The sequence below is a fragment of the Synchiropus splendidus genome, chromosome 6 (genome assembly GCF_027744825.2).
Source record: "Synchiropus splendidus isolate RoL2022-P1 chromosome 6, RoL_Sspl_1.0, whole genome shotgun sequence".
NCBI lineage: Eukaryota > Metazoa > Chordata > Actinopteri > Syngnathiformes > Callionymidae > Synchiropus > Synchiropus splendidus.
Window position 1 is genome coordinate 1,497,875 of NC_071339.1, and position 25,868 is coordinate 1,523,742.

General features: G+C 45.1%; 4 protein-coding genes across 5 annotated transcripts; 2 read left to right on the plus strand and 2 right to left on the minus strand.

Annotated features, from left to right (window-relative positions):
* Nucleotides 1-609: 609 nt before the first annotated feature.
* On the minus strand, nucleotides 610-3,366 carry camk2n1 (calcium/calmodulin dependent protein kinase II inhibitor 1). The gene is made up of 2 exons (XM_053867904.1): nucleotides 2,653-3,366; nucleotides 610-2,212 (listed from the first exon to the last, which is right to left on the minus strand). Exons 1-2 carry the CDS (start codon nucleotides 2,819-2,821, stop codon nucleotides 2,139-2,141), a joined length of 243 nt encoding a protein of 80 aa, XP_053723879.1. The 5' UTR covers nucleotides 2,822-3,366; the 3' UTR covers nucleotides 610-2,138.
* Nucleotides 3,367-11,355: 7,989 nt separating this feature from the next.
* Nucleotides 11,356-15,103, plus strand: LOC128760473 (trypsin-2-like). The gene is made up of 5 exons (XM_053867901.1): nucleotides 11,356-11,424; nucleotides 11,494-11,630; nucleotides 12,344-12,485; nucleotides 13,474-13,731; nucleotides 14,909-15,103. Exons 1-5 carry the CDS (start codon nucleotides 11,356-11,358, stop codon nucleotides 15,056-15,058), a joined length of 756 nt encoding a protein of 251 aa, XP_053723876.1. The 3' UTR covers nucleotides 15,059-15,103.
* A 580-nt stretch (nucleotides 15,104-15,683) lies between these two features.
* On the plus strand, nucleotides 15,684-18,259 carry LOC128760474 (cytidine deaminase-like). 2 transcript variants are annotated; one of them, XM_053867902.1, is made up of 4 exons: nucleotides 15,684-15,947; nucleotides 17,219-17,405; nucleotides 17,792-17,849; nucleotides 17,914-18,259. In XM_053867902.1, the coding sequence occupies exons 1-4, from the start codon at nucleotides 15,692-15,694 to the stop codon at nucleotides 18,049-18,051; spliced, it is 639 nt and encodes a 212-aa protein (XP_053723877.1). In that variant the 5' UTR covers nucleotides 15,684-15,691; the 3' UTR covers nucleotides 18,052-18,259. The 2 variants fall into 2 exon arrangements, with proteins under 2 accessions (XP_053723877.1, XP_053723878.1); XM_053867903.1 differs by having other exon boundaries at nucleotides 15,702-15,947; nucleotides 17,294-17,405.
* LOC128760472 (dnaJ homolog subfamily C member 16-like) lies at nucleotides 18,215-25,513 on the minus strand. The gene is made up of 15 exons (XM_053867900.1): nucleotides 25,129-25,513; nucleotides 24,895-24,961; nucleotides 24,694-24,839; nucleotides 24,404-24,579; nucleotides 24,102-24,286; nucleotides 23,453-23,557; nucleotides 23,221-23,379; nucleotides 23,013-23,143; nucleotides 22,763-22,940; nucleotides 21,512-21,694; nucleotides 21,361-21,437; nucleotides 20,596-20,676; nucleotides 20,417-20,506; nucleotides 19,790-19,960; nucleotides 18,215-19,198 (listed from the first exon to the last, which is right to left on the minus strand). Exons 1-15 carry the CDS (start codon nucleotides 25,308-25,310, stop codon nucleotides 18,721-18,723), a joined length of 2,409 nt encoding a protein of 802 aa, XP_053723875.1. The 5' UTR covers nucleotides 25,311-25,513; the 3' UTR covers nucleotides 18,215-18,720.
* Between the last annotated feature and the right edge of the window lie 355 nt (nucleotides 25,514-25,868).

A 25,868-nucleotide genomic window follows, 5' to 3' on the forward strand; every position in this document is an offset into this window, starting at 1 on the left:
TTTTGAACTGTCTGGGGTTCGTCCTAAAAGACACTGACCTCGCCACTACTTCACCAGGTGTTGACTATGTTTGTTGTTCCAGTGGGTGCGTTTTAGTTGAATGTTTTTATCAACTTCCCCATGGCCCCGCCCCCTGCAGAATGCATTACTGAGTGTTCAAAACTCGGTTGAGATCTCAACTTTTGAAACTCACAACATCTCCAACATCAGTTCTATATGAAGATGAAATTCAGGTCAGCAACTTCTGTGTCTTCTGCCCGACCGACCAATGCACCTGATGTATGTTGTTTTTCTTTAATAAATGTTTCAAATATCATTCATATTAAATTAAAAGCGGTTGTTGCGACAAATGGAGAGAAAAGAGATCATTGTTGACAAACACATTTGATGAGATCATGGACACCAAGTAAAAAAAAAAAAAAGCTTGTTGAAAAGTGGAACCACTAGTAGGTCAGAGATCAACATCGTGGTTTGCTTCACACAGCCTGGTGGTCATAATATCAAGAAAGGAAAGAGTCCAACTCTGAAGCGGACTTCAGCACGACGTCTTTCCAAGGTTTGACCTCCAGAATCGGCATTCAGACATCAGAGAAATCAGTCACAGCCTGGTTGTTTTGAATATTTATTCATCTCTGTTCCAATTTCTACATCCTTCAAAACGAGACGGTTCCATAGAAAGATCCCGGTGCTACTATCTCACAGTGGAAAATGCTGACTTGACCCTCCGTGGCATCCAGTAACAGGAAACTGTACAAGAACATCCAAAAGTCAGTCAACCTACGACCTCTAATCGTCCTTATACAAAACTATACTTTAGTGTTTTCGCTACAATTGCAAAACAAGATTAAAAACAGAAGGAAACCGATACATCTAGTACATCATTCCGTACTGTAAAGCCAAATCAACACCTAACAGTATATAGTTTGTCATCGTCTTTATTACAAGATATGAGGCCGACGTACAAGTCCAAGTGAGTTGTACAGTACAACGCAGCGTTAAGACCGTTTCTTGAGGTTTGTCATTCAAAGCTGTATACGAGGTGCTCCAAGAATACACAAGAGTTTCAGAGCTTCTGCCAGGCATGCATGATTTTAGGTTTGCCATGCACGACTTGATTTTTTCAGTCTTTGAAGAAAGAGCCCTAAAAATGGCTCAAACCAAACAACAGCAACAACAATTAAAAAAAAAAAAAAAGGCCATGAAGGAAAAAAAAAAAGAAGCAAAAACGCAACAACAGTAGTCGGAATATTCCGCGTGAACTTTTGGCACACACAATAACGCAATAGATCACTTATAGTATCAGCCAGGTGGGAGCCTGGGCAACAGGGCAGAAGGTCACCAGGGTTTCCCGCAGCACTGACAATATCGACTGACCCCCAAAAAAACATCACACGACAACAGATGTTGATCTTATAGGAAATGCTACGCCACTCCCTGTCCGACACCATGCACTCGCACTCACACAGAAAACTGACAGAACATAGGCTGTGACCTTATGAGCCCGCCCCCACCGATTCTCTGCGGGAAACCCCGTCTGCTGAAACCAAAAATAACACTCGGCAACAATCGAAACCCATTCACTCAACATTTAAAAAAAAGAAACACTTGAAACTGGCCTTGCGTCGCTGCGACAACACGAAATAAATATTCAACGGAAAACAGTTCATGGACCCCCACTTGTGCGGTAAGATATGGGCCGGGCTCTCTGTATGTACAAACTCGCCATCCAACTGAGGCGCGGGACCAACGGTCTGGTGTGGAGTTAGAAGTTAAACAAGCGTGTGCTTTAGTTTTTACGTCAGATTTACGTCTGTTTCCTTCCCTGAATTCTGCATTTCGACAGCGGCCTCCTCCGACGACCCCCCCCGGTGCCCCCTGCAGTTGATCTCAGGTTTGGGTTTATGGCGAGGCCCTGCGATCAGGGCGTTTGTTAGCGCGTTGGTGCGTACGTTGCGTAGGAGTCGGGGGTCCACCCGGGGGTCTCCCTCGGGTGTGGAAGAGCTGCTCGCTGCCACATGAGAGAAAGTGCTTATATACAGTGTCTTTGGATTGAGACTGGTAAATATCGCCATTTTTAAAAAATTTCAAGTGTCTCTTAAGAGGAGGGAGGGTGGGGGGGGGCAGTCAGCCGTGGCGGTCTAAGCCTCTGCCGGGGTCTTCTCTGTTCCATTTTTCTGCGCCTCGTCTTCGCCGTTCTCATCCTCGATAACAACTGTGGATGAGGAGAGAGTTAATGAGGAGGCTGGGTGTTTTGAAACCTCCCAGCTGACAGTGAGGCGCCGCAGATGTGCATGCAGGAGACCCAGTGTTGCATATATGTATTATCGGCTCATCGTTCCCTGTGTGTGTGTGTGTGTGTGTGTGTGTGTGCGTGCGTGTCAGCTTGAGTGAGCCTCAGAGCTTCCTCAGTGATGCAGAACAACACAAGCGGCCTCTTTTTCATCATGCTCCACACACATCACAAACATGTCAAGCCCAAAATGACACCCCCCCCCAAAACAAACGAGGGGGGACTGAGGGGGATCCTCAGCACCGACTACAGCAGGAATCTCAAGGAAGGCACTGCGCAGGCAAGTCAGGGATCGGAGTGATCAGAATATCAAAATGAAAGGAGCTCCATGAGAAGGAGACAGCAGCGGGTGCGAGCCTCACCTCGTTTGCTTCTGCCTATCTGGCCCAGCTTTGGCGGACGTTTGTTCTGCGATCCGTTGAAGAAGTTGTTGGTGTCTTGAAGACGACAGGTGAAGGAAAGGTGTCCCTCGTCGCCCTCGTTTCCATAATGACTCACTTTCTCCTCGTTGAACGGCAGCACCTCCGACATCTCCGCGCTCTTTTGAAGACCACAAACTGGAGGGAGAAGCCTGCAGCCGAGACGGTTGTCGCTCGAACAAAAGGAGCGAACAAACAACAAGGAGGCTGCTGCGGGTGACAGGACGGAGAGCGCGGGGTTTAGCCCCAACACACGTGTCTCCGGAGGGCGCAGCTCAAATCTTCAGGCTTCTCGCTGCCGAAGCTTCGGCAACATTATTTAGGTGGGAGTAGAATCCAGTGTTGTCGTCGCGGGGAAATGGAGGAAGGCGAGCGGCGTCGTGGCGCGTCCTGCACTCTGAAGCGTCTCGCGGAAAATCTGCAAATGCAGGAGCGATGCAAAACCCGGATCCCAGGGAGACCTGGCGAGGGAGCAGCGCGGGGCTTTTCTGGCGTCGAGTCGTGATGTTCCCGAGCTCCACGCTCCGGCTCGTGCGCGCAATCACGCTGATGGCGACGCGGAGAGCGCGGTGTAGAGCGGGACATCTGTCTCGCCTCTTTGGTGCTGGAGCTCAACACACATATGTTAAAGAAGCCACTCATACGCCTATGTTGGTTTGTGTTTTTCGCGTGCGTCTTTCTTACTTTTATTTCTCACGCGAGCTGCAGGTCTTCACCAGAGGGGGGCGGTAGTCCCCCAAGATGGGGCTCGACTTGTGGCCCTTTGGCTTCACGTGCAAGTCCAGATCTATCTGAGGAGCCAACACGAGCTGACGTTTCTTTAGATGCACTTGTTCCACGCTCGTATTTACCTATTACAGACGGATTTTCATTTGAATGTAACTGTGACTCCCACTTGATAAAGCACTGCATCCAGTCGCCTATTACGCGTTTCATACCTGTTTAACGTGTGGGTTTTTTTTTTTAATTATTATTATTCTCATCTCAAAAATGTCTAGCTTGGCGGGTGATTTTTGTTGTCATCTTAAATCACTCACCTTCATCACTTCAGCAAGTTTTATACACCTCAGAATGACTTTATTTATCTGGGGGAAACTGCTTTTCGTTACACAAACTCCTACTCAAGACAAAAGAACCAAAGAGAATACAATATGTTACTCAATAAAAACATGCTAAATAAAATATAAACATACTAATATATACTAAGATCACTATAGAATAGAATTGAAGAACCATATTTACAGTGTATACACATTAAAATGTCCTCAGACTAGAATACAATGTTGTTGTCAACATGGTTATTGCACTAAAAGAGCTATTGCACATACGTCCAGGGGCACGAGCTGACACCCAGAGGGAGGAGTTGTACAGTTATTCCACCTGATGGAATCACTCTTAAACAGTGTAGAGCAAAAAAGTGGCTGGAGGGCCACTGATAGTCCTGGCCTGTATTTGTTCGGCCCTCATGTGGTCAGTGTGAAATCTCTTCAATAAATGTGCATTTAATATGACTTTATTCTGTTACTTTGTAAGATTGAAATACTGCTGACACTTGGCATCTTGTGTCCTGGTGATGAATTTAGTTTTAGTTGTACATGTTTTTATGTACAGTGTATATACAAATAACATCCGACTTACGTCCAGGATTGGTTCCGACCAACCGGTTCCAAGTCAGATCGGACATAAACAGCCGACGCGAGGGTTATAGGTAGCACTGCAGTGGTAGGTGGCTGTGTGAGAGTGAGATGCTGGGAGACTGTGCTACCATAATTGAAAAAATCAAACTGTAGCATCTGCTGGCCGTGGTCGTAAGTACAGGTGGACGTAAGTCGAGCAGGTGGCAAGTCGGCTGTTACTTGTATTTGAATTCAATTAAATACGTGTTGGTAGGACTTACCGTTAAATACTTAACATCATTATTAAAAAAAAAATACGAATTGAAAACAAAACAAAAGAAACAATGTAACATCTATTTTGTCATATACACGTGACGTTTAAGGTTTCAGAATCACGCCGCGGTCTGAAAACATGCCTTGTTTCAGAACAATGACCCTCAGATCTGTCACATATTGTTTCCTGCTGCCGCAGTTCTTGTCCAATAACCCCGTGATCTAATGACTCGACAGCACAAAGAGCTGCAATTAAAATGATAGAAACATATAACTGCTTAACAATTCAGTGAAAGGTTGCGAAAGAAGATCCCCAGCCTGCAGCAGGGCTTACGCTTTGATGTGGCCTCGACTGGACTGAAAGATGAGGTGTAGTGACGCACACCCAGTCCCAGCGGACACATGGAGGCTCGGGCCCAGTCGCAGGATCACCTGTCGACACTCTCCCGTCATTCCTTCAGGCCCGACGTGGTCCTGAAGGAAGAGGTCTGTTATCAAACAGGTGGGCGAATAGTTGCCGAGGGATTGTGTGTTTCATGGTTTGCTTGGACAGACATCAAGTGACGTTGAGTTTGGTTGCATCAAGTAGAGCTCCAGGATATCGAATTTGTTCAGTTTCAATAAGATTCCTGTTTAGCCAGAAAGGTTCAGAGCAGCGTCTCCTGGTTTTACCAAGGCCAGCATGTGAGTGAACAGTGATGATGAATACAAACTTTAGCCTTCAGTGGCTATGCTGTTATCTTCCTCAGTGTTTGACTTCCAGACTGGACAAGGCAGGATTCCAGACCTCACCTATGCTGCCGAGGGCGTGTGGTTGCCCTGGTCTGCAACACTGGCAAATCGACTCTCCGGTGAGCCTGCGTGAACCTTTGAAAACTGCCAAATGATGACACAATTCCCATGTGCTCACTAAATCAGATAAAGAAATGAAAAACAGATTCATTTAGATTGTCTCGATAAGGTGTTTGTGCTGTAGTAGTCCAAGCAGACCAGTGTGTCTGTGTGTAAATTCATTAGTCAATCAGTTCATAAATCATTCTGCTGTCTGAAGAGAGTCACATGTTTGGAAAAAAAATAAGTTTATTTTGGATAAGAAGAATCAGCAGTGAGCTGCAGCATATTACTGGTGAGGGTCCGGATAAAAAAGTGAAGTGAATCAAATTGAGAAATGGTTCTTCCTACTGGATCTGGGTCCTGTTGAGATCTCTGTCCGCTCTGGTACCCTGTATCATCTCAAAACTTGATGTTTATTATTCATTCACGTTCAGCCACCGATCTTTAGTTTGTTTGCCGCTCGGTGGCATTGGGCTTCTTGCTGTTTTCATCCTGATATAAGGTTCAGAAATGCGTTTCATGAGTGAGATAGATCTGTGGAGCCAGCAGTTTGAACACGCTTCCAAATACACAGTGACCGTTGGTGATCAGAATACTTTGATCCCAATCAATAAAAGACTATTGGAACACACCTCTTCAGTATGGATTTCCTCCTTAGGATGAAAGGCCTTTCCTGTACAAAAGGCTGACTTGAAAAGAGAGACCATCTCTTTGACCCACCCACTCTCAACGACTGGTCCCGACAATCACAGGGTGTCCAATGGGCTGGAAAGGCACTTTGTGACGAAAGTAATTCAATATAATGTGACCTTCTGGTGTCAGCAACTCTCATCGCCGGCCTTACATAACAAAGACGGCGACCAGACAATTGCTGCAGGTGCACAATGGGAGGAGGGGGCGCCAGTTCCTCGAAATGGCAAGTTCCTTCTTCACGGCAGGAGAAGCGTCACTTACGAAATCTGTGGAGGGATGGAGGGAAAAATCGGACCCATCAGATGTCGACCTTGGACTACAACCCACTTATTTATGCAGCAAAAGTCAATGTTTGTAACAGTGAACACTCAGCGCACTTCACACAGAGTGTGAGGAGTTGATAGGAGGCAAAATGGAAAAAAACAATTTGACATTGGAGTAAGTAAATGGGCACCCTGGATGATGCCGAGCGTCAGGCCGCTCCAAGATAAAGAATCCACTGATCCACGCTCGCTACATTGGTCCCTGACACCGCCGAGAGCTCCAGCATGATTCAGCCAAGACCCACCAATGGAAGGGGGTTTCTTTCCTGATTTCCTCTTTTCAAATAACAGCAGGACAATTCATTCCTTTGCTTAAGAGGAAAGGTTTTGACACAGAAAAGGACCATTGCCAAGATTCATTTGGGAATAACGTGAGCGGTGGCGATAGGAAAAATAGGTGATTTGTTTTCAGACAATATTTTTGAAAACCCTCTTGGTCAAAGGAGTTTTTTCATATAAGAATATTCACATATGCTTTTGCACATGGAGTCAGACGTCTCTCTGTGAGGTGGTCTGGACATGTCCATCTGGGAGGAGCCCCACGGCCGGAGGCTTGTGATGGATGGGTGGGTGTTGAATAAGACTGTGACTCTACTATAGAGCCAAGTCTTTTATACCAATTTTTATCTCGACCATCATCATAAAACAGACCCAATATCGTTGCTTGCTAGAAATGGATTTAGATACAAAGACCTAACGTTCAATTTTGCAAAGCTACTGAGACCAAATAGCTGCAAAATATAGGCTTTCTTTCTTTGAAAAAAAATCCTTTAATATTTCCTTTTTTTCATTTAAATATTTTCTGTATGTGAACATTAATAATATCAAATCTCTGCATTTTAAACGTTGTTACCGTCAATGATCCATTTCCTACTTCTTTACGTTGGTCTTGCTGCTGACCAACATATCCACCAGGGGGAGCAGCCCAAAGTCAAACGTTTATGAGATGGACAAACTCCACAACCAACATGGCGACTGTGGAAGAAGCATTGATGCGTACCTCTTGCTCAACAGAGGAAGATGGAGGCAGCATTTGTATATCGCGACTGGACGGAGAATTTCAACCGTAGTCATGTCTTCTTCATGTCTCATCAGATGGTCACGCATGGTTTGGCTACTGCTGCCTTTCATGACAATGGCAAGGTGACGTTCATCGTACTTTAATTTAGGTACCAAACCTCACTCGCTCACTCAAATGCTGACAATGTCACAAAAACGCTGCAGTTATTTGCATGTACTATTAAATCCATTCAGAAGGGGGGAAGGAAAACATTCAAAGAGAAGTGCAATCCTTTCAGTTTCAGGACATGTTGGCCAACACATGATGTGAGGGGATGACTTGTTGGCTCATGGTATTTGATTCCCCATAACTCTGTTTTGAATGCGAATAAAACACTAAATTATTATTCACATGGGTTTAGCAATTCGCAGAGGATGTCATGAACTGCGGCACAAGCAACTGAGTTTCAGACCCCTGTCACATTAGTTCTATTCTACTGGCGTGATGAAACCCATGTGGTCCAAGCATCATCTGGGTCAACAGACAGAGGTGCCCAGGACAACCCTTCTCAGACAGACCAGAAGTTCGCTTGGCTTCAATCCCCCCGAGGCCTGAGTCGGACACCCCTGTACTCAACAACGCCCACGCTATTCTAAACATTCAGTCGTCTGGCACTGAGGGTTTAAGTTACATTGTGGGGGGAAAACCTCATTGTTTGTCCTGACATGCAGCCTGTAACATGGAGCATTAAGCCCAGCAACCAAGTTCACCTTCAGCACACACACACACACACCATTCTGTTTCTCCAACTCTCCTAACAAGCCAGAAGGCCCCTCATTGTTGCCATGGTAACGGAGGGTTCTCGCTGGTGCAGGTTCATCTATACTGTATCAGAATGCTCCGTCTGTGTCGTCACCCTGCCTCGTCGGTGCTGAAATTTCTCAATGGAAGCCCAGTGTGAGTCTGCGTTTTACGTAAATGTTCCCGTCTGAAGACAAAGACGGTAATTCTACTCCAGCTCCTCCGCGGCAGACGGCACCATCCATCACAGTTGGATCCGTGTCTGCAATGATCATAATGACTCATTATCATCAGCCGCCTTCTGGCATGTCAGCATCCTCCCCAGCATGGGAGGGCAAACTTGCTCGACCTCCTCGTGTCCCACATTCTCAGCCAGCTGAATAATTGATGCCTCACACAGCAGAAGAGGAGGCTCGGCTTTGTGTGACCTCCGACTGTCAGGTGTTTCCTGGACCGACTCGCCCACTGCTCTGCCAGACTCTCACAGCCTCTGCTGTCCTGCCACATAGACAGAAGCACAGGCGCAGTGGGACTGAGACCGAAGGCTGAAGAAGGGACGTGTCACTCACGCTCCCGACTAGTAACTATTCTAGATGAAAAAAACCTGCATCAATATTTATGCAGTAAGACCTATACATTTCATTGCAACTTTAAAGCAGACTACTGTATATTGAAGAAGCTCATACAGAATGGTGTTTAACTGTCTTACTTCTTCTTACTTCTGATTAGCTTCTGCTGCATGAAAAAAATACATTATAAAACAACCTAGAGAAAAAAAAGATAATAATAATAATAAATCAAACTTTAAATATAGGACAATACTGTGGCACAAAATATAATTCCGGAGGTCTGCACTCTCTCGGCGCTTTTCTGGTCATTGTAGCTGCTACATTTAACTATAATTTAACTATACATTTAACTATATAACTACATAATGCAAGTGTATCTGAACACAATGGAATTATTCATTTCTTTTTTATTCACTCTATTGTATTTCATTGTTAACTAAAGTTGAACAAAAATTTATCAATTTGCTTAAACCTGCATAAAAGAAAAGAAAAGAAAAGAAAAAAATCCGTTTTTTGTATTTTTTCCCTTCCCATACGTAAATATGAATAGACTGATGTCAAATCTCCCTCCATTTTGAGCACATCATCGTCTATATTACTTTACAAGCAGATTCAGGTTCATTTATGCTCCCGTTATGTATGAAATTGTGTGTTTTAAACCTTGCTACCGTCACTGATCACATGCTTCCATGCCTTCTTTATGTTGCTGCTCAGCAATATATCCACCAGGGGGAGCAGCCCAGAGTCAAAAGTTTATGACATGACAAACACCAAAACCAACATGACGACTGTGGAAGAAGCATTGCTAGCGTACCTGTTGCTCAAAAGAGGAAAATGGAGGCAGCCTCGGAAACGTACAGAAATACGGAGGAAATGAAGGCGGAGCACGGACAGAAGTTTCCATCCCTATTGATTTTATTCCCTTATTTCTGCAACTAAAGTTGACCAAAAATGTGTCAATTGGCTTTGAACACAAGAGATAAAGAGACAGAGAGAGATGGAAACGGACACCGACTGTAGCAAGGACCAATGGAGGCGCTGATCTCTCTCCCTCACTCTCAGACACGTGAGAGCATCCTGAGGTGGCAGCGCAAACCAGTGAGTGCTTCATTAAACAACTGCCTCGTATCTGCTCCACAATCTTTCGCTGTCACGTGACCAGGTAATATAATCACCTGCTGCGTTTGATAATCCAACGTGAGACATTGTTCATGCAAAGTCAAGCCGCCTCAGAGCGACCCCTTAAACTCAAGAGCGAATGAAGCAGGCTTTTCACTATTAAAGGTGGTGTGATGTTGTTGTGTATATGTTCTAGCATTGGTAGTTTTCTCTCCCCAGCGATGTAGGTAACACACATGACACAGGGACTTCAGGTCTGCCACCTCAACATGGCACCCCAGGGAGACTGTATCGCTGCTTCCCCTCGCAGTCAGAGTGACACCTCGGGAGGGAGACTGTATGGTGACTATAGCTGCACAAGAAAGACTCCTGTCTGCCGCAGGACAGAATGGAAATCACCTGGGAGAACAAGTCAACGTGAGACCAAAGGAACACGAGTCACTGTCTGTTGGCCAGCAGTTAAAAATCAGTGATTCGACAAGTCTTCAGTGATCATCAAAGACATTTGGTGACAGTCAAAATCTCACATTACTATGCCACAAAAAATGATGCATTTGAGGAGCAGTTAGTGTCACGTCAACATGTCCATTTAAATCTGTCACCTGCTCATGTGAGAGCACCGTCGCCGCCTTTGTTCAGCACTGGACCTTCACTGGATTCCCAAACCTGGTGAGTATCACATCTCGGGCCTCACTTTGTCTCCACTTGAGGACAAAAGCCTGAATCAGGGAACAAAGGCCTGAGAAAGTGAGGCTGCTCTCCATCTTTGAAAGAGTCAGAACGTGACACTTGGATGTACCAACGACAATAGCGGGGACAATGAAAGTAGCCGCTGACAATATAAAAGGGGCCTCTGCGTTCTCCAGGTCGAGCGAACTGCCCGGCATGAGAGACGAGTGGGCGACGGTAGGTGCCAGTGTGCAGACGCTGGACCGGGTACACGCCTCACAGGTGGACAGGTGAGAGCGCTCTTGACTCGCAGGTGGCTGATTTGGTCATTTGATGAATATGATAAAAGATTTCATGCTAGTTCTGAAACAACTTGGAGAGTATTTACGATTTAATGTGCTGTTTCTGGAGGAAGTTCTACTGAGATGGTCTCTCAAAATCAAACTCCCTAAAGTGGTCCCTTCATTTTACAATTTTTTCTTCTTGTTTTTCTAAATTTCATTTAATTCTATTTGAAGAGGATTTTTTTCTAGCGTATGTCAACTCAGAATTACACATATTTTTCTATCTTGCACACACACAATCCTCCAAATCGAAATGTCAACTGCATAAGGGTGGTCATTATTGAGTGTCTTGGAAGGTTCCAGTTTCACTGTCGTCCTGGATGATCTCCATTTTTCGTCGATGCCCAGCCTTCTGATTGATCATGTTTATCACCTTCATTATCACCTCTCTCTGCAGAAACTAAGATGAACTGGGCCCGTTGTCACCTCCTGTCTGTGTTCCTAGTTGTTTCACTGAACCCCTCAGGTAAGAGCGTGTGAATGCCGCCGCACTCTGAGAGCGCTGAACCTGCTCTTTGTGTGGCAGCGGCGGAGACTGAGCAGAGAATTATCGGGGGTCATGAAGTCAAGCGCCACTCGCGCCAGTTCCAAGCTTCTCTTCAGCATGACAGACATCACTTCTGTGGAGGGACCCTCATCCACGAGCAGTGGGTGGTGTCTGCCGCCCACTGCTGGAGGCCGTGAGTACTGCACTACTGCCAGCAGTGTTTGCAGTCTAACTCGTAAATACCTAAGTGCATATTTGACCTTGACTTTATTGTTATCGGTTGCTATGAACTCAAATACAACAGATGATTTTGCGGTCACCACCACTACTTGTTGAAAATGTGGGTTACCTAATGTAACCACAGTTCTATGAATAAAATTATTATTTTGTTTTTGTTTCTGTTTTAGTGTGAATTAGTTGCAAATAGATAGATAGATGTTACGTGCCGGTAAAAGCGGAATTAAACAATGGAATATATTAAACGTGATTCCATTCATAAGGCAAGCGCCAGAGGAGGCTGTTTTGTGGGGGCATTTAGCTCCAGGCTGTTGTGGCCCTCTACTCCATTATCTCGAGATAATTGTTATCTCAGGCTAAAAAAAATAAAGTCATGCACGCCACATCCAAAAAAACGTTGACAAATAGTTACGAAGCTGTGGGAGACATGAAGTAATCATTCTTGAGATAAAAATGATCTCCAGATAACTGTTATCTCGGGCAAAAAAAAAAACCAAGTCATTCATGTCACCTCCAAAAAAAATGAACACAGGCATGTCACTTCCAGGGCTCCGTACAAATCATTAGTTCCAGTCCAAATAAAAGGTGGAATGACAGAGCACAACTTAACAAGGCAAAAGGTTGAGCTGGCACAAGTGTGTGGCTGACATCACTGGTCTGTGTTTGAAGGAAGCACCTGATGCAGGTGGTCCTGGGTGAGCACGATCTCTACAAAGTGGAAGGAGTGGAGCAGCGCTTCAACGTCAGCCTCATCCTCAGACACAGACGTTACATGTACTGGTCCTTTGACAACGACATCATGCTGCTGAAGGTGAGTTCAGGGGTAGGTAGGTTCCTGCTCTGCACCGCTTCTGTCTTTCATGAAACTAGTCAGACTTACGACAAGTCATTTCATCAGGTCCAGGGGTTCTTAACCATTTGACCTTGGGGCCCACCTTTCCCAGAACGAACGGACCCAAGGCCCGTTCAAGCAATAGAATGATTTGTTACTCTTGATCCCATTTGTGTGCAATAACCACATTTCATCTACTTACACGTGAACAAACCAAAACCTTGTGGAGTGCAACCAGGTGCAAGTCACGGTCATAAAATTTACTAAAGAAAAAAAAAGACACTTGATGCAAACTGTTGAGAAAAATAGAATAGAATTCAGAATAAAATCAATATAATAAAACCTGTCTAAATATCATAAAGTAAAAATAATATATTGTATTTAAACTCCAAAGAAGATACAAGTGCAGTGTAAATGAAAGTATCACCATAAAATGTTCCAATGAATTTCAACATCATTGTTTCTTTTTAAGAACTTCATAGTTGAAAAGTATCACAGATGTGCATCTGTCAAGTCAGATCACTGACTCGCTACTACCACCACACGTGGCTCAGGGATTCAAACTGAGCGTGTCACGACCCAAAACAAAAAGCTTCTAGTACCAGCAAACTGTTCTTCCCACTAAACAGGATCCCAAGCCACTGATTTACATGTCGAGGGACGATTATGAGCAACTAACTGCTCAGCTAAAATGTGCAAACTAGGAATGCGAGACATTTCGGCAGCAATTGTCGCATAAAATGCTGAAATTGAACAAGGTGAACCCGGGCGGGTTAACCAATCAGAGTGGAGATAGGGAAGCCGTGTGCGGGGAAGACAAACGTGTCAGCAACACAAAGATTGGAGGAGAAAGTGGCCGTAATAAGGCCTTGCAGACGGCTACAATTCTGCCTCTCAGATGGCCACTAACTTAGGCCTGGCCCCCTTCCTGAGCGGCACTTGCTCACGCCTGTTCCTTGTGTCGCAGTTGGATGAACCAGCCAGAATCAATTCAGTGGTGGCTCCGGCCGCTCTGCCGGACCCGCGCGCTCCAGCCCTGGCCGACCTCAGCACCTGCGGTGTGAGCGGGTGGGGCGTGACGCGGCTGTTCAGCTCCAGGCTCTCGCCCGTCCTGAGGGAAGTGGACGTGCAAATCTTCACCAAGTGTTGGCGCTACTACTACTTCCGGATCACGGAGAACATGGTGTGCGCCGGCTACCCCTCTGGAGGGAAGGACTCCTGCCAGGTGAGCGCCAACGGACACGCGGTGGAGACTGTGCTCTATAACGGCAGCAAATGGTTGTTAGTTTTATTTTGTGAATTTACTCATATACAGCTCTGGAATAAAAGGAAGAGACCACTGCGAAATTGTCTGTATTCTTAACTCTGCGATTTAGACCAGACCTGGTCCAAATGTGACCTGGGGGCCATGTGCACCGGTTGCCTGTATTTTTGTGGAACTCAGACTAAAACTATCACTGATATGTTGAAAATTTTCTGCTATTTCAGTCATCAACACCACTTCAGCAATAAATATAGCATGTTCTTGTTTTAAGACTTCAATTTTCTTCTTTTCATTGGCCATTTTGTTTTTTTTCATGTTCCTCAAAATACATTGAGGGAATATTGATAATACATTTTAAATATTATTCCACCAAAGATTCATTCCTGAATTCTAGTTAAAAGTCAAAACATGAGTATTGTGATGTTTTGAAATTAATATAATCTTGTTCTCATTATTTGAAACCATTGCATCTTTTAGGTTATTTTGACCATTTGGCATTTTTTGGCAAATTAATACAATAAATGACAATATTTCTATTATATATATATATAATATATCTAGTCATTTAAAAGACTCATTGTCAGTAGATTATAAAATGAAACAAAAATGCTGATTTGACTTAAACAGATGCCTACAAATAGTAATTGGCAGAAACTAAATTGTAGCAATGTCACTGGTGAGGCGGCGCCACGATTGGTAGTTTGGGTCTTATTTAATCCTCTCACCCGGGATACACACCCACCATCGACCTCAGCCAGTCAATCAACAGGTTGTGACACCTTTAAAATTCCAGTATACAACAATAAATCCCACTTACAATTACAATGAGTTCGTCGTGATAAAATGTATTATTGCCATTTTTTTAAGAGAAGATGCCAGTGCTACAGAATTTTTTCGGCTATAACGCAGTATTGGACAAATCCACTCATTCCAAACATATTTTGAAAGAACATGACCAAGGTCTCTGATCCCATCTGGTGATCTGCTGGCTGTGCACTTGCCGGAGCAGCAAACTGTGACTTGAATGTAGAGGAGTTTGTTTTTGACTCCGATGGTTGGGACCCTTGGAGCGATCGTGCAATAACACGTGCACTGTGTGTTGCTTGGACTGAATCTTGTGTTTCACACGTCACTGCAGGGTGACTCTGGCGGGCCGCTGGTGTGCAACGGCAGATTTGAGGGGATTGTGTCCTGGGGCATCGGCTGTGCGTACCCCTACTTTCCAGGCGTGTACACCAAGGTCAGACGCTACGTGGACTGGATGAACGAAGCCATCCAGACTAGATAGGACCAGTGAAGACATCCCGGGGCTAATGTTGCTGGCTGTTGTACATATGAAGTAAATAAATCTATTTAAGAACATCTTCATGTGTCATTTCTCGGGCAGCAAGCTGTGGATGCTGGTGCATTAGTGATTGTCACCGTACAGTTGTCGCGTGCGCTCTGTCTCCTGGGGTCACGTGTCTCTCGATCATTATGAAAGAGCAGCCCTCGCAGACAAGGTCATGCTCTTCAAATATTTGGAAATGTGTTTGGATGGGAATTTTATCTGCACTGAGGCCAAAGGTCAAGGAAACGGATAAAAAAGATCCTTTTATTTTGACCATTTTCAGCATCAACTTTTCATCTGTGATTCCATGACAGCACTGTTCGCACAATACAGCCCTGTGCAAACTTTCACCAGTGCTGAAAACGTGGATGTATCAATGACGTTAGTTTGTCAGTGTTTTGACTGATGCAGTTTATTTGGTTCTTTTAAGCCCTCATGTTTTCCCCTATGAAAATTGTCGAGTCAGCAAGTGTTTCAATTGCCCTACCTGGATCCAACTGTCCTCTAACATCTTCCACCACCAAGATGAGGAATGTGTGAGAACCTGTGGAGCCATGAGCTCCTCCCATTGTCGGAGGTGGCGGTGAGTGAATGATTGGCCGTCGGAGCACCTCTCCCTCTCCCCTCTCATTCACATTTGAATACGTTTGCAAGGGCTCCAGATCGAAGGCTTCCAGCTCAGAAAGAGATCGGGTGAAAATGAACACGGAGGAGCCAGAGTTGACCCGGGACACGGTGATGAAGCTGATCCAAGCCTCTCAGGAGGTCAAGAAACACGCCTACTGTCGCTACAGCGACTTCAGAGTTGGAGCTGCTCTGCTGACCTCAGATGACCTCGTGTTCACTGGTAAGAAGCGCAAAACATTGTCTGTTCCTTGTCTTCAAGCAGTGAGGGCAGTTAAACCCTCTACTGGCAAAAACAGAACAGGATACAGAGGCGAAGGATGAATACATCACTAATGCAGTCACAGAAACGGTGCGCTTCTCTATGCAAATAGTTTTGGAAGGTACACAGTGTCATCTGTTAACTCACACAAATCAACATTCACCCCCAGAAGGGAAAGCAAACAAATGCTGATGTTGTCCGGGGGCAGGATGACTGGTTGACTCAAAGTATCATGGAACAGCTCAGTGGAATTTCAATCTGAACGTTGAAATTGGGCTTCGTCAGAGACTTGTCACAAAAAAGTGTGACATACGCACAGGAAACGAACGACCAAGTTTCTCCTTGACAAGTCCCACTCCCGTGCTGACTGGCTCTTCCAGTTCCCACTCAATTCTTTTGAGTCGGGATCCAAATTCACCAGGCTAAATGGGCACAGGCTCGTCTTCAAAGCGATGTTGGTAGGGCAGATAAAGATGAGGTTTCAAAGCAGTGCCAAGTCCAACCCGGGCGTCAGTTGCAGCATGGAAAATACACATTTCTAAAATTTGCCATTGAAAAAAAAGCTGCTTAATAGTGAAACCCTCCAGTGAGAAAGTTGTGTAGTTGGTCCAAACTGATTCAAGATCTCAGCGCTTAATGTCTTAAACTTCTGCCTGAAGGAAATATCATGTTCCAGCTATTGTTTTAGCCTTGAACGTTGTTAAAGCCGTTGAAAGGCAAGTGCCTTTGTTGTCATCAGATTCACCTCATGTCCCCTGAGGCCACCAAGCCGCGACAGGAGGCTCCACATTACATGACGATGGCAAGTGTGTAACTTGCTTGTAGTGATTGGGAACTTCGATAAACACGATTAAAGGAACATATTTCAAGTCATGTCCTCCTCTTACCATGACAGGAGTAAGATTTTTATTCCTATATGGATAACCAGTTCATGGCAGGAGGCTACGGTCCATCCAGACCAGAACCTCCCATCACAGGAACAGCTTTTTCCCCTCGGCCGTCACACTGTTGAATCTGTGATCGGCCTTCGTTGTTTGTGGGTTATTTTTATTATTTATTTATTCGAATTATTATACTTTTTTAATTTTATTTTATTTATTAACAGCACTTTATTTCGAAGCACTTTGCCAGTTGGTGGGACCGCCACTGACCATGGCAATAAATTCTATTCTGATTCTGATGTTGGTGGCCAAAATTGTTGGGAGTAGTTTGACATAGTTTATCACCCCCAGCCCAAGCAAAACGACCGGCTTCTCCAGTTCCTACCATTCAAATTCATGCTGATAACCACGCACGTCCGTCTGCAGGCTGCAATGTGGAGAATGCGTGTAACAACCTCGGCATATGTGCCGAAAGGACCGCCATCGTTAAAGCCGTCTCCGACGGCCACAGGCGCTTCAAGGCCATCGCCGTGGCCAGGTGAGAGTCACATGCTCCCGGTGTTTCTGTGTCTGAGCCTCACCGCCGAAGCTGTCATGAGGAGCTTTTGCACTAATACGTTCACGTTTTGGCATGTGAGCTTGTGGTGAATGGATGAATGAGGAAGATGTGTGTGTTTAGAAGAGTTGTGTAAGGCTTTGTTTGGTGTTTTAATGTTTATATGAAGGTATTGTTGAGGTAGTGGTGGGTATGTGTGAGTTCTAGAGGGTTTGTGTGACGTTCAGATGTGTTCAATTTCAGTCTTACACTGGAGGGAAATCTGGAGTTTCTTCTTTTTCTTTTGTTACACCTGTCTTCCTTGACTGACAAAAAGATAAAGGACAGAAACTGAAGTGACCCAAACCTTTGTCCTCTTGTCTGTGCAGTGACATGAAGGACCAGTTCATCTCCCCATGTGGCGGCTGCAGGCAGTTCATGAGAGAGGTAGATGGACCAGGCTTTTGCATCGCACCTCTCAATATGACTCGAAGACTTTCTTTCTCCCCAGTTTGGACTGAATTGGGACGTTTACATGTCCAAACCTGATGGCTCATTCATGAAGATGTCAGTGAGCCAGCTGCTGCCGTCTTCCTTTGGTGCAAAGGACCTGACCATGAAGAGAGAGACGGATCATGGCGATCACTGAGCGTCTTCACGTGGACGCTCACATGAAGCAGCAGGCACCCAAGAGGGTGGCATTTAGCAGCCCGTGTTCTCCGCCTCTTTCATAACGGCAACATATTAAAATGTAATGATTGTAGAATGGTTTTAAACGTTGCTCTCAATGTGCATGAAGAAATCAATGCTAAAAATACTTGTCCGATGTAATCACACACTTTAATAAATAAACATTTCCAAACTTTTTGTGGAACATTTCGTCTTACAGTGTTTCGCTCGGCAGTCGTGCGGCGACATTTCACTTCCACAAGTAAAAAGGCAAACAGAAGGTAGCATCCTAAAAACAAGGTCAGTGCAGCTTTCTCTCTTAATTAATCATTTCATGCATGAGACTTGAATCCTTTGTTATTTATCATTTAAAACGTGGGTTTATCCTGGAGCAACATTGGCTTCGAGGTAACCTACATCTTACGAGTGTTTTCATGTTAGCAAACGTACTGCAATGTGGTTCCTCTATGTTATTACTAAATAAAACGGCAGTCGCAGAACTGTCATCTGTGAGCAGGGTTCTGTCAGAAAGGCGCGAAGCTCCCCTCTGGCAACAAATCATCTCATTAGCAAACAGGGAAAAATCAAATGACTTCTCCAAAAAGCAGCAGAGTTTTGGAGGGCGGAGTGACCCTGCAACTTTCTGAGTTCAGCTTTCTTTGTTAGCATCCAGCGAGGGCCAGTAGGGGACCTGAAGCCTGGGCAGCGATCCTTCAGTCAGCCTCTCCATCCACACGCCCAGCTTGTCCAGCTTGTGGTGCACTTCTATGCTGGTGGTCCGACCCGACCCTCTCTTTGAAGCGCTCCCTTCCTCTCTGGAATGGGAGCGGGACCGTGAGTGCGAACTGGACCTGGATCGAGATCGGGAGTTTCGCCGGGTGTCGGAGGAAAAGGAGGTCTCTGAGGTGGACGAGGCCTCGCTGGGATCCTCTCCCGTGAAAACGGGCCGAAAGAGAGAAAAGTACTTCTTGTAGCCATTGAGAGCTAAAACATAACCGGTGTAGTCGGAGGACTCCTCGTCTTCCGCCGAGTGACCGTCGGTCTGTGAGGAGGCTGAACGCAGGAGCGACGGCATCCAGTTGTGATGTTTGTCCGCATTGAGGAAGGAGAAATGGAGCGTCTGCGTCCTGTCACGACACAGTTCGGATGGAGAAATATAAACTGTGTTAGGGGTTATTCGAGATCCAACCAAAATCATTCATAAATTAAACGCAAATTCTGCGAGTTTACCAAATGAATCCAAATGAACACAAACTGATTCAAGAAGAAGAATCTGCTGCATGCTGCCTCATAGTGCCTCCTCCTGAGCCAAGCCAATGGCAAAATAGAACTCAAAATAAAGGGCCTCTTACTGTCAACGTTTATTAAGACCAAATTGTGGGACCCCAGCACCAGCATAAAGCCATTTACTGACTTATTTAAGAATGTTTAATTCACAGTATTAATGATTACTTATTGAGTATCACTGTCAAGTTGGCGGGTGTTCAAAGTGCATATAAAATATAATCATATTTTGAAGGGAACAATCACTTCCTGCTTGAGGGGAACTGTCAAAATGGCCCCTTCAAGGCAGCAGCAACGCAAATCACAGACGGATGGATCCAGGGCACCAGAAACATCGCCAATCAGCATCCTAGATCTGGATGGTCTTGCTGCCGCGAGAGAGGCACATACCGCATGCAGTCCAAAAACGGTCATCAGCTTTGAGAAAACCTCACCCCGAGAACGAAAACACCTCCTTGGCGAACTTCCTGAGCAGTGCATTCTTGGAGGAATGGGTCAGCACCAGAACCACATTGATGTGTCCAGGTCTCAACTTCACCAGGTTACTGATGTAGGTGATGTCGGTCAGCTCCGTCACCTCAACAAAGTCCTTCTTGGGAGGGCGACTAGGTGGACATACGAGTCTTTAGTGAGCTGAGATACACCATGAAAATCAATCATCACACGACCTCCATCAATGATAAACCATTCAGACTGTCCTGTCTGGCTCGGTCAATGAATGCACACGGAAGACTTTTGCAATGGAGAAGGCTGTGAATTTGTGTCTCCACTTTTCATCGAAAATAGCTTTCGTGGACGTCTACCTTTTTTTCCTGACATTGATAACACATTGAAAACAGCATCATTCCCAGGTTCTACTTCGATTCTGCAAGATAACTGTAATTCCATTTACAGGACTTAAGTACAGACACATTCATAGAGAATTTTATCCAGGTTAAACACCATTCACCTGACTAACTTCCCTATACTTTCTTGCTGTGCCACTACAGCCAAGTCGTCATGTTGCTCAAGAGAGGACAGGCGACACCACAGCCACGCGCTTCACTTTCTGTGTTGAGTACCTTGAGGTCCCAGCCCTGTTTGAAGCCTCCTCTTCACTTGGAGGCTGCTCCTTCGGCTTGGAACGCTGGGGTTTGCTCTCACCCGGCTCACTGGAAGCACAAACACGTCTTCATCTGGACACTGTCATGAAAAAAATTACACTAACAATAACATGGTTAAAAAAACATTTTTTTCTCACCTGAACGCTTGGATTATGACTGTGCCAAAAAGAATGAAGAGGGCTGAGAAGATCAATGACAGGATGGGCATCATCTCTCGTCTAAACCAAGAAAAAGATCATGTGAACTTGAGGGTTAATCTAAAAGAACTTATACTAAACGTATTTACAGAGTTTTAATACTATTTTGTTATTGTTTTATGTTAAATATATGAATATTTTAAGTACTTCATTTTAAATATATTATTTTTCAATAGTTTCAGCAGAATTATGATGACAACTACTTCAACTTGCAGACGCAATGTTTCAGCAGTGTCAAATGTTGTATGTTGTTGAATAAACATTCAGAAAAAAAAGGCTTTTCCCTGACAGAGGTGGAGAGGCAGAGGTCACCACAGGGCGAAAGTCCAACCCATTCCAGTCAACTTGTTTGTCTCCCGTCCCCTTCCAGGTGAACAAATATTGACTTTCTTCATTAAAAAAACGTTATTGAATAATGTTCCCTTCTGGGCACCGCCGGTAGAAATGTTTTCTCCCCAGTCCACAAATTGTGGCACACAAGTTCCCAACGCGCTCACTGAACTTCAGTGCCAAATTAATTCCATTGCACCTAATAATTAGCCACATTTACAACACCTTCCGCAATGGACTTTGGTTTCATATCTTCACCGGCTTGCTGACTTTGATTATGAAACTAATATTCTGAGTCATTGGGCTCATCCTTATTGGCCATTTAACTCTTGTGAAAACAATCCAAACATTGTCACCGAAGTAAACTTGTCTTACCCGCTCGAGTAGAGGAGGTCCTCATATGACTGAACGACATAATCATACGCAGCATTCATCCAGCGAATTATGAACATCTGATCCAAACAAACAAAAAAACGTCAGTCAGGGAGGTTGAGTTTAACATATGCACATCATGCAACAGGCCTACTGGAGCCCTTTCGTTGTTGAGTTCAGGCAGTGTGGCGTCTGAGCTCAGATAGGACGGGTCCTTCTGAAGGAGCTCCAGCTGCTCATGTAGACGGTACTTTTCTTCCTCGCTGCCGTTCCAGCCGCCGGCCACGGAGCGGAACAGAACCTTTCCAGCCTGACTCCGCCGCTCAAGAATCACAACCTGTCAGTCACAAAAACACTTCATTACCACGTTACATTTCAGAAAATGTTGCCTCGTGGGTTTGGGCACGAATGATGTTTAAAAAAGTGTGGGCCATGATCACAGAAAATAACAGATCACGGAGGCCCTCGACCGAGCCAAGAGTCTTCGGCTCCTGTGGGAATAACTGGATGACTTTCCAACACCACTGTTGCACCTCCACAGACACCTGGAAAAAATGGTCCTTATTCTCACTTCAAGGATGAGGGACAGTGTCTCAACTGGGACTGGAAAACATGAGGGTCATTATGAAATGATTATTTAGCCAAACGCCCATCTCCCTCTCACTCTGTCCCGATGCACCCAAGCACTGCACCACGCCTCGTCCACGTGAAAGTGGCCCGGTGGGAAGCTGCTCTGGGAGGCACAGTGAGCCACGACACAGAGGGAGTCCCTCAGCTCTGCCTGTCGACGAGAGCTCAAGCATCTGTTTACACGCCGTGGGGAACGCTAATATTAGCCACCGTTGTCTGTACAACGGCAGCATGGTTTTCAGCGTCAGAACCTCCGAGGAGCAGCAGCGTTCTGAGTCACATTTTGTAGTGGATGAATGCATAAGAACCTGAGACAGGGGTGATAAAACCAACTGCTCCAGTAATTCATCACGATGCAGATTAGTGCTCAAATATGGAAGTTTATAAGAACCACAGAGAAATCTTCACATCCAGCCAAGTGCCTGCTCAGCTGGAAATACTGTCTCCACTGTTCTCTGAGGCCAAACCTGACAGATTGGAGTTTCGAGAAAGAAAGATTTAACCTACAAGATGAAGGTTAAATATAAGTGTTAAATTATTATTTATATTTTACACACTGTTTTATTGTAGCTCCTTGTTCAATAAACTTTTAAAATTGTTGTAATACCCGTTTGAATAATTGTAATTATGAAACAAAAATGATCTCGATTATAATGGTGCAGCCCTAGTCTCAACATTAATTTAATACACTGTTATTGCCACCTGGAGATGGTGAGGTGATGTGTGGACATGTTTGATAGGGTCTTGTCACCCAGCCTCTGAATGAGCCACTGACCTGCGGCAAGAGCACTGCCTGGTTGGGGAGAAGCGCTTGGCAGAGCGGCTGCTGTTGACGCTGGTAGACGTACGCGAACCGAAGTACTTCCTTTACGTTCACTCTCGCAAAGTCAAGGAAAGCTTGATTCCCAGGCTGAAAGCTCTGATCTTCACTTGTGATGAGCAGCACACAGTATCTGCCATACAAACCAGTTGATATAACACCAGTGAAGTGCAGCAAAAGAGGTGGAAAACAAACAGTGACGTACTTTCTCCGTCGGTGGAACTGCTTGACAGGGCAAAGCTCATCAAAGAGCTGCTGGTTCACCAGCCGAGGCACCTGGAGGAACTTGTTGTTGGAGACAAACTCATCCATAATCTGTCGCTTCATCCCTCTGGCCTGAGAGGCAGTCAAACTTTGTTTAGGATCAACACAACTACTGTCACATGATGGACTTCTTCAGAGAGAAAACGCACCTGGATGATGTCGACAGGGTTGACTGTGTCCTCCTTGAACAGAAGCATCGTGGGAGCATAAGTGTTGATGTTGAATTGCCGCAAAAGCCGCACGTTGTGGCTCGCTCCCTGGTCGACATAGCCAAAGCGGACATAGTCTCGGAAGGAGAAGGCTGTCAGCTGGAACAGAGAGGTTTCAACGTGGAGAGAAATGGAAGCAGCCAGCTTCTCAGGTGAGTGTGCCTCATGCTACCTTGTACATGAGAGGAACAGCTGGGACAACATCAAACAGCAGAACGCTGGGTTTATTTTCATCCCTCCAACTCTCCAGAAAAGACAAGTAAGTGTCATCTGTGATCTGAAAACAAAACGCATTGTATTCAATTGTGAGCACATATTTTGGACAGTCAAGATTTTTAGGAAGTGTAAGTATAGTATCCTTTAAAAGGGAAGAGCATCTCAGACCAACCAACCAAGAATGCAATTGCATTTTATAATATTTCACATAATCAACTAACATTTATAATTAGACATTGTATATAACTATGATGAAAAAAAAATGATACTAGCAAGTTGGCATTCATGGCATCTGACATTCAATTTAACCGGCCCGGTAAATGTGTATATGCAAATCATTGCAAGCAATAAAGCATACAAAGTCAGAATAATCTAGCCTGAGCTCATCAATAGCTGGGTCCAAAACACTAGACACAGGATTTGGAATGTGAATTAGCATATAGTCTACTGTTACTGTAGAGGTACGCCTCATCGAGAGCTGGGTTCTGACAAATATCACAATAATATGGCAATGAATTGGAAAATAAGGCTCATAAAACTGCTCCATCATTAAAAAGAAAGCATGGAAGATTTGCGACTATGAGGAACATAATACGTTTATTTACCTTTTCCACCTGTTTCTGAGGCAGCAGGTCCTCAACAAACTGCCGCAGGTGCTCACGAACCACAGCCTGATGGAAGAAGGTTGCTCTGCCGTTGACCAGGCCAATGATGGTAGGGGCCCTGTGGACGCCCAGCTGGCTCGCTAGACGACGTTCGAAACCCAAGTCTATGATGCCGATCCCAATGCCTGCAGTGAAATAGAAACCCTTTTGAGATTTAACCATTTAAATTGATAGGCTTTATAAAGGAGACACATAAAAGTCTCCAACTTTTGGAGGAGCCAAAAGAACTGGCATCACTGTACCCAAAGGCTCCAGCTCCTGCACGGTCTCCTTCCAAACTGGCTCAATGTGGACGCAAGCGAAGCACCACTCAGAGATGACTTTGATAAGGTAGGGCCTCTTGTGGCTTTCAGGAATGACTTCACTATTGAACTGAGCGTGGTGAAACAGATACTTGCTGTCTGCAAAGTCTCTGGTCCTGAAAGAGATTGGTGGAGGAGTCTTATTTCCAGAGATGAAAAATATACGACCATGTCTTTATTTCAAAGAGGAATCTACAGCTTGTTACTGAATAGCCTTTGTCACATTGTACCTGGAAAAATGAAAGAACGACTCATCAAAGTAGAAGCTGTTGTGGAAGTTGCGGAAGCCGTGATGCTGCGATTGTCCGAACGGCTGGTTTTCATCGGTCTGACCGTAACGATCAAAGTTGGCCCTTCGCTCCTCGTTTGACAGGATCTGTTTTGAGGAGACAGGTCACTAGAACAGAAAGTGAAACTTGACAGTGACTGACCTCATATGATTTGGAGATTTTGATGAACGTGTCTTCAGCGTTAGGGTCCTTGTTTTTATCCGGATGCCTGACACAGGAGCATTGTAGAGCACACAGGTCAGAGGTCACCACCAATGGTTTCACAACACGAACAACGCGAGGTTGGAAGAGAGCAACAAACAAACAAAGCGGCTCTCTCAACACGTCAGATGGAGCGAATGCTTCCGGCGGGTCGGTGCGGCAGGGCTCACTCACCACTCCTTGGCCAGGCTCTTGTACGCCCTCTTAATCTCCGCTTGACTAGCGCCCCTGCTGACCCCGAGGATTCTGTAGGGGTCCGTTTCTGTCGCTGTCTTCACTGGGCTCAGGGTGACCATAAAGATGGCGAGCAGCAGCGGACATGCCCGTAGCACTCGATCGGTTCCACTTAGCGTCATTTCAACAGAGCCCTTGAACACGCACGTTTCCCAGCTGCTTTGGAAGATGACGCGAAAGACGCTAACCTGGAGCCGGTCGCTATAAAAAACTCAGAGCCAACATCATTGGTTTTGCTGGCTTACGATCGGGAAGGTGCAAGAAAGAGACATTTAAACGTGGAAGGCGGCGGTTTACTAAGCTAACGCAAGACACCGACAAATGGCAGGATGACGTCTGTGATGACTGAAGTTTCCGGGCACAGCATTCAAAATAAAACAAGAACGGCTTTCTTTGAAACGCATGATTGATCATTGTCAGGAGAACTGTCTATGTTTTGGTTCATTTATGTCAATTAATTGATTCAAAAACGTTTTTGTCAGGGTATCTATATTATACTATAAAAAAAACAACAACAACAACAACCCAGCAATTACCAGCTGCTGCATAACACGACAATTTCAACATATTTAAACGATCTGCTGCACTCGCCTTGTCAGTAGCAAACACGGTAGGACAGTAGAGATTATTTTATTTTGAAGACGAAAGTTTTCATGGGCCTCTATCCTTTGTGAATGTGT